We start from the raw sequence: 9,645 nt of genomic DNA, 5'->3' as shown, positions 1-9,645 counted from the left end.
AATATAAATTAAAAAAAATAATATAAAATAAAAAAATAATATAAAATAATAAAAGGTACTGTACAAAGAAATAGCATTTCCAAATTCTTCTCATGGTGACTATCATCTGCAGCAGAAGTAATGAAAGTCCTTTCATATAGGCAAGTGATTTAAATCACTATGTTCCATACACTAAAACAAAAGCTGACACCTTTGAAAAGAAGCATGAAAACACCTTTCATTATCAGTACCTGCTTAGCTGATACAACAGCAGATACAAAGTACAACTCACTCACAGGTGGTCGCTTTTCTAAAATCCAAAAGGATCAAAGACACTGCTGGCAAGCATGTGCTTTTGAAGGAGAGCAAAGTTCACTGAAGTCTATAGGCACTACTGTAACTTAACATCAATGGCAATTTTAAGAGTAACAATACTTTTTTCACCCAAGGACAGTGGTTTATAACATTAAAGCAGGACCACAGAAGAGAAGATGGACACACGAAGACTGAAGCAATGGAAAAACATAAGTTAATAAGCTTATGGAGAAATAAAAAGGAATATAAAATGAGGAAGAAAAACAAAAAGCCAGCTGAGACTTCACAGAGAACCTTGGTACACAGAGGCAGACAGACTTTCAACAGGGGATATCCTGGAATTAATATTATTATTCTGATGAATGTCAGTTTAAACATTAAAGTTGCTGTTAACAAGATCAAATGCCAAAGGAATATATGTGGAAGTCAGAGCTGAAACTTTCAGAAGGTACAAGAACTTTCAGGCAGGAACTGAAAAGGAGATTCCCAGAAGCAATTCCATATGTTAAGATCTCAGCCTTTGCACTGCAAGGCCGCATCACAGATCAAGAATGAGGAGGTACCACATAGCAAACATAGTGCTAGAGAATATTCTAGGACAAAGAAAAGTCTCTGGAGAGAGGCAGACAGACCAGAAGAGCGATGGTATTACTGCCTAAACACAGGTATTAACAAAATGCATTACCGTATGCAAAAGACTGAGTTTTGAAGTAAGCTTAGTTCTGAATACGAAGGTTATGAAACTTTAAAACAACAAATTGAACAAGAGTCTTTGTAGCAAAGAGTGCATCTTGCTTCCGAAATGCAAAACAACAAAACAAGCTTTCAAATATTATGCATTCTTATCAGCGAGGGACAGAGTGTTTGATCTTTGTTCTCTCCTGTATCTTAACATTTGATCTGACCTCAGAGAAATGAACCAGCTGCATAACAAAAGATTTTCATTCCACATTATACATATCTAATCAGTCTCTTAGAGCAAGTGAGACCTTAACCCAGACACCAAATGATGAAACCAAGGGAGCTAATTACATGTACTAAAAAAATTTTTTAAAGTCTAAAAATATTTTCAAAAAATGCATAAAATTGTGGACTTGTACAGCAGCAAGCCGGGAACTTCCACAGTTCTGCTGGCAAATACTGCTACACCAACGCATTCCTCAACAGGCATTTTGCTTTTGAAGGGCCAAAACGCTTGAATTGCTTGTCCGTCTTTGCCTTGTCCATCATTCGAGAGAAAAATACCGAAGCATCAATCTTTCAACAACAGTAAAGCAACTCTGCAAGGTCTACCCCTCCAGGACCCCTCCCAGGCTGAGGGAGCAGAGGCAGCTCCACCAAGGGCCAGGGCCAGCTACTCCTAGGGTGGCCACAAGAGGCTGTGCGAGACCCACGCAGAGCTCTCCCAGCAAAGGCAAGGCTGATCCCAGCATACCACCAGTCTGAAATGCTGAGCAAGCACAAAAAAAACCTGAAGCATTGTTTCCATAGCGCCACATCAACTTATGTGCAAGATGGCAGCTCAGATTATATGCATTCTATTCCTTTCAGATGCATTCACAGTTAGTATTGGCCCACAAAGTTTACAGAAAGATTGCTGTCATCTGCTCTGAGCACCGGGGCAGCCCAAACAAGGTACTGTTAAAAACAGTTGAACTATAAAGAACTGCTTAATCACCCCCTGTGCAAATACACACTCCTCATTATGAGCTTTGAAACCTGGTTTTGAACGTTAGAAGTCTGTATGATACAAAGCTCATCAGCAAAACGGCACCGGTGGCAAAGGGAATGTCATCTTGGGCTTCTCAGAACATCATGCGTCTCTACTGGCTTGCACTTTTTGAAGACGGACTGCAGTACAAATTGGGTTTGCATCATGGCTTCCACATTTTTATTTTGACCAGTCAATAAAGCACAGGAAGAGACAGGAAGGTCAAGAAGTATAAGCACCGAACAAAACATTACTGAAAGGTGTTCTCACCCAATTCACTGTTGTCATCCACCAAAATAATTTCATGAAGAAGGTGTGCAGGAGTGCGATCCAGGACACTATGTACTGTGCGAAGCAAGGCAGAAAGTGCTTCATTGTAGAAACAGATAATAACACTGGCAGATGGTAGATCAGAAGGGTAGGACTTCTCTCTACATCTGCAACCAGAAATATAGCAGTTACCGTTTTATTTTCAGTGGGCTTTCCATAGGGCTAGGTCACTAATGAAACTTAATAAATAACAAGCAAACATTAAATGTGTAGGAAGAACCCCTAACTTGAACATAAAGAGCCCAGGCATATAACATCTACAGAAGGACTCAACATAGTAAGTTACTCTCCACGTAATATAGACTTAAAATTAACATTGCTACTTGTTAGAAAACAGGGGATGTCATGGATTGGGGTGGGAGTAAGAATCACAGATCCTCAAGGCATAAACAAGAGGAACACTAAGGGCTTGTTTCAGCTGTCAAAACACCGTCTAGTACCCTCGGGTAGCTCAGACATGTGCAGGAATGGCAAATATGACACGAGGGATACAAAAAAACCCCACAACTTTATTGGTGAGCTGCTGGAGACTAGGTTGGATATCCCAGAATACCTCCAATGGTGCTAAATACCTATTTAGACAACCAAGGCTGGAATTCAGCCTGCAGATTAAAACACTTAAATCTAGTCACTGCTGTCAGTGGAGTCTAGATAGTGTTCAGCTCACCCTAAGGCTGACAAGTGCATTTTGTCAGCTGCAGAGCTCTGCATGCTTCATTAACTGCGTTGACTGGACCTCTGCTAAACACAATAAAAGCAGAGACAACTGACTAACATGCAGTTATCTAAATTTAAGCATCTTAATCTGCAAATTGAATCCCACCCAAAGCAGAAGATCACTCTTTCTTTCCCCTAATTTTCAAATTTTGTCCATACTTCTAATAGTGCACAGTATCACAGATTAATGCCATATGAAGATGACAGGCATTAGGAAATTCAATAAAAATAAGAAACTACAAATGAAAACCCAGAAGTATACAAGAAAAGTCTTCATTGACTTGGAATGAACTCCGCTCTTGGGAGAGACATTTCAGCAACTACGATTCATTACATTTACCAACACCAGAGAAACCACTAGAAAAATAGATGAAGGTTTCTTTTTTTTTTTTGGATTCAATGTTGGGTTTTTTTATTGTTGTTACAGCGGTGGGGTTTTTCCCCCCATATGCATTAGACAGATTATAGAAAAATATCTGCCTTTTAATAGAAAGTATTCAGAGCAGTGCGATCCAGATACCAAGCAAAGACTTCAACTGAGAAACAGAGAGCCTTTGTCATCAGTCATTCCTCTATCTTAGCCTCTGTAGGCTTACAACAAAACTGAAATAGTACATAAGGTGAAAGTCTCATTAGTTTGGGCACTGGAACATTTAACGTCCATCTTTCAAAGTTAGCAAACAATTACAGTATCTCTTCTGGTACTTACAGTACCGACTATCTCAAAATGAAGCTTCAAAAAATAAAAATATTGTAGTATGCTTTAAGTAACCGAGTACACAGCTAGCAAGATGGAAGAGACAGGACACGTTATCCCAGTACTGCTGGAAAGAAAGTTTGACTCCTTTTCCACATTGATTTTTATTTAAAGTATTATTTTCTGAATCTTGTTTCTATCAAAATAGCTGTCTGCCATTCCTACTACTCACAAAAATTAAATTAGTATGATACGAGTTTGAATAAATGTATATCCAATCCAGTTCTTCATTAACCATTCTTAAAGTGAATTAGGAGTCAGGAAAAAAAAAATTTTGCTTTCAGGCAGTAGCAGTCTTTCTTTTTTCATGGAGCCTGGTTTCTGTGGGGCTTTAGCTATCACTTTCTAGTTGGTAAAATATTACATCTCCAGAAACAATACTCGGTCAAAAAAGCCAGAAAAGACCAAGCAAAAAAAATCCTAACCTCAAGCACTCCTGTTTAAATATCTGAAAATCTGCCTTCAGCAACACAGGAGGCTGAAAGTGTTTAACAGAAATGTAATACTAACAATGTTAAATACAACATCAGATATAATGTAACAAATCCTTGAGCACATGAAATTATACCATGTTCTCTCCAAAAATTAGCACATACTTTGCATCTCTTGTATCAGGCACCTCCCTGTGGTATCCCAGTCGATTACTGATAAGCATATTGAAAGCATGCTTCTGATAGCCCAAGTCTCTCACTTCCTGATCTTCTTCATTAAAAATCATCCCTGCAAAAGAAACATACCAAGATCAGTTAACAGGCTCAAAAATACCTTTGGAAACAATCAAGGATTGAAACGTAGGCTTTCACCTCCTCTAAAACCCATTACGTTCTTCAAAAATCCCTCTGGTTTTGCAAAGAGTATTTTTGTGCAACTATTTTTGTTACCTCTCACAAATAGGTAGTACTTATAAGTAGCCCTTGCAGCTGTAACAAAATGAAATCATTCTCCAAAGACTGATGGCTCCATTGTGTTTATTGCCTTGCCAGATACACTCCCTTCACTTAAATGGCCTCTAATTGTTAGCACCACCTAAAAACCAACATCAAACAAGCAACAGAGAATAGACTTCAGCACACAATGCATCAGCACGTATCCATATAGATGAAGGGTCTGTAATGTGATTTTTGAGAGAGAAAATGAATTTGCAATGGTAGAAAAACCCTCACAATAGCAGCTCCAATTTCACACACTTTTCTCAAGTCTGCAGTAACATAAAAATAGCTATGAAAGAACTGTAAACATCTTCTTTATCTCACCTGGGACTTTGACAGCAAGTAAAATAGCAACAGAGCTAACTTTCTCTACTGATTATTTTAGCAGAAGCATCGGCTGTTGCAGAGCATGGCGGAGGCAGCAGCTGCTGGTATAAGTAAGCACACTGCTAGAGGCCAAGATGAAATCCTCAATGCCATCCTGCCTGTCTTGACTCAGTGCCATGGGCCTCTCTCACAGAGCCATATACTCACCACTGAGAAGAGAAACAAAGTATTATGGTACTTCACTCAACTCTTCTACAGAAAAAGAGGAGAGGAGGGAGGTGTGTCTGCCACCATCTACGTCTGCTAGTCACTTCTGCAACAATTCAGATAGCAGAGCAATGATTTTTTTTTTTTAATTGTCTTTGTTCAGCTGGCTGCACAGAATGAGATGCATACGTCCTTTCCAGCTATTATCAAGCTACAGAGGCAATTTCACTGAAATTTCAGTACAAGAAGTGAGCAAGGATCATGTAATTTATCTCCTTCCATTCTGCCATCATCTCCATAGTGTTCAAAATCTGCAGAAAATAATTAACAAGCAGGTTTCTCATTCACATGCTACCATACATCCAGGATAATATGTTTCACAAAATCATAGACTAATTTAGGTTGGAAGAGACATCTGGTCTAATCTCGTGCTCAAAGCATGTCCAACTAGATAAGGTTGCTCAGAACCGGTGCAGTTCAGTTTTGAAAGCCTTTTAGGTTGGAAGAGACATCTGGTCTAATCTCGTGCTCAAAGCATGTCCAACTAGATAAGGTTGCTCAAAACTGAACTGCACCGGTTCTGAAAGCCTCCAGTATCTCCAAGGATGGAGATCTACAACCTCTTCACTTCCCTGTTCAGGCATTTGGCCACTACCGCACTGAAAACGTTTTTCCTCTTACCTAACTGAAATCTCCTCCTCACTCCAATTTCTTATCGTACTCCTATGCACCTCTGGAAAGAGTCTGGCTTTTCCTACAGCCTCCCATTAAGCTGCTCTTGACAACAACAAAAATCTCACCCCACAGCCTTCTCTCTAAGGCACAATAAAACCAATCCTCCCTTCTTCGCACCTTGTGTTCTCCATTTTTCTTGTCCTTTTCAAACAAGCATTCCTGTTTGGCCTTAAGAGCACAGCTGTGTCACTACCAGTTGTGTTTCAGCAACAAAGTCTACCCATAAGTGCAAGATGACCTTCTGGAGGGAATTCTGTGCATCCACATTCGCACCATTTACATTTACCACCCTGTTGCTTTTAGCCTTGAGTAGAGCAGCGGCAACGCAGCTGCACGATCAAACACCTCAAGAGTAGATGCCTTGACATTTGCACAGGACCAAAGGGGAAGCGCTGGGTAGGGATATCTGCAAAAGACATGGGAGACACCCACACAGTGTGTCTTGTGGTGACTTGCTGTATTATTCATGGATGAGTGCTCCCACTGTGGATAAGTTGCATTGTGGGGGCAGGAGTGAGGTCAGTTTACAGCAGCAGTGCTGCTCTTCCAGCACGAGCGGTCTAAAGGGCTAAGTCAGTCTTCCTTTGAACCACGGGCATTTCCAAAGTAAGGCTTCCAGCTTGTCAGTTCAGACACCCAGCTCAATCATTCGTGCATACTCAGCGTCACAATAACACTCTGCCACTGGGTCAACTTAAAACATTTTCTTCATACAAAGCATGAGCTTAAGAAACGCATACCAAATGTTTGATTTTACAATCCATCCATACCCAACTGCTAACTACTCTTTTCTGATCTTCTGAATGTAGACGAGAAGGACTGCTAATATTTTTTTAAACATTCTCATGAAGAACAACATTCAAATGCATGCAAAAGGTCTGAAAGATTTCAGTTCAAACAGCAGATAAAAGCCCTTGGAAAATAAGGGCTTTGCAATCAAAACATCAGTTTAGGCTTTACTTCAGCAGTGTTATGTGGTGCTCTCAGATTAATTTTTTTAAAAGAGAAAAAAAGATAGATTGCCCTACTAGATGACAGTTTGCTTTTGGCTATCATGAGCCAACTTCTCATGTTTTTTGGTTTGCATGTTTATCACTGTCTCACCCTAGATAGACAGGAAGCCCTTTCCTGCAGCACCTGATCTAATTCTAACAGAGCGCCAGCTGCCTCCTGATGATTCATGTAGAATTTATCCTGGCACTGTAATTCCCCTTGGCTTTCACCAACCAAACCAGTCACTTGGTTTGAAGATCAAGGGACTTCTCAGTTTAAAAGCTCAATTTCTTTCCTGGCTCATACTGAATAGTTGGAAAGAAATGGCCACCTCTGGACTGGCCTTCACCTCACTTGCCTCTCATGCTTTTTGCAGTGAACTGATAAACATAGAATCATAGAATCATTCGGGCTGGAAGAGACCTTTAGAGGTCATCTAGTCCAACCCCCCTGCGGTGAGCAGGGACTTCTCCAACTAGATAGGGTTGCTCAGAGCCCCATCCAGCCTGACCCTGAATGCCTCCAGGGATGGGGCTTCCATCACCTCTCTGAGTAACCTGTTCCAGTGCTTCACCGCCCTCATTGTAAGAAACTTTTTCCTTAAGTCAAGTCTAAATCTACCCTCTTTTAGTTTAAAACCATTACCCCTTGTCATGTCAAGGGCATCCGTAATGCCACAAGGCAACATGAAGTGGCATTCTTCCTACATGTTCACCTAGGTCTAATGACCAACTTGGAAACCGAAGTTTAGTAAAGTTGGAGCTTGAAGCTCGTGATCCACCTTTCATCCAAAGTAATGACAGAGGAGTTCAGTCTGATACGAGTATTAAACTCCTGGCTATGAAGGTTACTATGCCGTGTTTCCCAAAGCAGCAGCAGAAACCAATACCACAACACTCAGCATCTGCCTCTGGACTTAAGGCAAGTTTGCAAGCCAGTACACAACATGCCTCAGTTTGTACATCTGAATGCAGCAGCAAATAAGCTGTGAGCAGTTAAATACACAAAGCATTTTAGTTTGGAAGGCAAATTTGGAAAACAAAACCAAATCATCTCATTGATGAAATATGCTCCAATGAAACACACAGATCTTTGTTGGTACAAAGTAAGCAGGATTTGGCCCTAATCACTCTCATCTCAATAAATCTTTCATTGTAATTTTGTTCCACACACATTTCTTGTAGATGATTTCATCCTCCAAGGATATTCTCCAAATCAATAGGTCCTCTTCATTGTGTATTGTTACCAAGCTATTTTTAATTACTGAATATGAGCAGAGTTTCTCTCTAGCTAATTAAAGTTTATGTATTTGAGCCCAATCAATATAGGAATAAGATATGAAACATGCATACACTGAACCTTCCAAAAGCAGAAACTACATCAAGGATAGACACCTTTCTGTAATACAGTCCTCCTCATTAGCACTTACACAGCACAGCTGTAAATTTTAGGAACAGTATATTTTGCATTAAACACAGTAGAATAAATTTGAAGTAATTCCTAATGAAGAGAGCCACTAGTACCACCTGCATTTTAACAAAGAAAACTACTTCATTACTCAATTTTCCCTGAGACTCTTTAAAAAAACCTTAATATGTATTTTCTCCTACTCTTCTAATAAGTTTGCCACCAAAATTGAAAAGCACTTACCCATTTCAGGAGAGAATTCTACCTCCCCCTTAACTGGATCCTGGACATGATTTCCAATAGGATTTCCTATCTTACTCTCTTTCTGTTGCAATTCAGGTATATGAACTGGCCCCCGTGTAAAACGAGGGTAGAATTTTTTTGGAAATGGCCTCTGAGGTTCCAGCCCCTTGATGGGCACATTCTTGAAGGATTGGTTCTCTTCACTGAAGTTGAAATAAACAAAGAGCAGCAGTGTCCAGGTCACGGATGTGAAAAGGCACCCATAGCAGAAATAGCGAAGTGTGACACTTCCCATTGTAGACTTAGCATCGTTGAGGACCCATTCTCAATTACCTGAAAGGGAGTGAAAATACACATTTTGAGAGTGCTGCCTGTTACCTTAGCAGGTCTACACATCAGGAAATGCATTCTATAGGTTACTCTTCCATTAAATGAGTTTTGGAACTTAAAGCACAGACCTTAAGAGCGAAACCCCTTTTCACTTTCCCATTCAAAAACCAAACATGCCTAGTTTGCACATTCTATGTAGATACTACTGCTTTAAAACATGAAGTGAACAATTGCTAAGAGCCCAGTGACACACCACAATTAAAGGTAAAAATTATTAATTTTTCCTCACAATAGTTATGTAATTATCTCTCTTCCACAACAGTAGAGATTTCTCTCATCATTATCTAACCACAACAAATCCTTTGCATAGTAACAAAAAGTCAGGAAACCACTTAATCACCTTTTAATTAGCAAAACACTTGTTTTAAGGAAACAAAGTATTGGGATGGGAGTCAAGGTTTTATGCCAACGCATTTTTCAGACTCCTCAAAAAAGGCAGAAACTACCAGAATTCTTCAGGTCAGCCTGGCAAAGAACAAACCACAACAACATTTATGAGTACAAACAGATTATTCCCTTCTCAATATGGAAAACTACTAAACAGAGGTAGAAGGCGTTCATGATCCCATAGAAACCTATAAAGTTCCCACTTATTTTAGCAATGT

At 39.8% G+C, this 9,645-nt stretch overlaps 1 protein-coding gene across 1 annotated transcript; it reads right to left on the bottom strand.

The window, feature by feature from the left end:
• Positions 1 to 2,275: 2,275 nt before the first annotated feature.
• LOC104168965 (polypeptide N-acetylgalactosaminyltransferase 11-like) lies at positions 2,276 to 8,945 on the bottom strand (the record flags this gene model as incomplete). The annotated part of the gene is made up of 3 exons (XM_009709755.1): positions 8,651 to 8,945; positions 4,406 to 4,529; positions 2,276 to 2,442 (listed from the first exon to the last, which is right to left on the bottom strand). Coding segments are annotated over exons 1-3 (586 nt in total), but the record flags the coding sequence as incomplete, so codon positions are not given.
• Positions 8,946 to 9,645: the final 700 nt, after the last annotated feature.

This window comes from Cariama cristata, unplaced genomic scaffold (genome assembly GCF_000690535.1).
Source record: "Cariama cristata isolate BGI_N322 unplaced genomic scaffold, ASM69053v1 scaffold4181, whole genome shotgun sequence".
Classification (NCBI taxonomy): Eukaryota; Metazoa; Chordata; class Aves; order Cariamiformes; family Cariamidae; genus Cariama; species Cariama cristata.
This window is presented reverse-complemented; position numbering and strand designations above follow the sequence as displayed.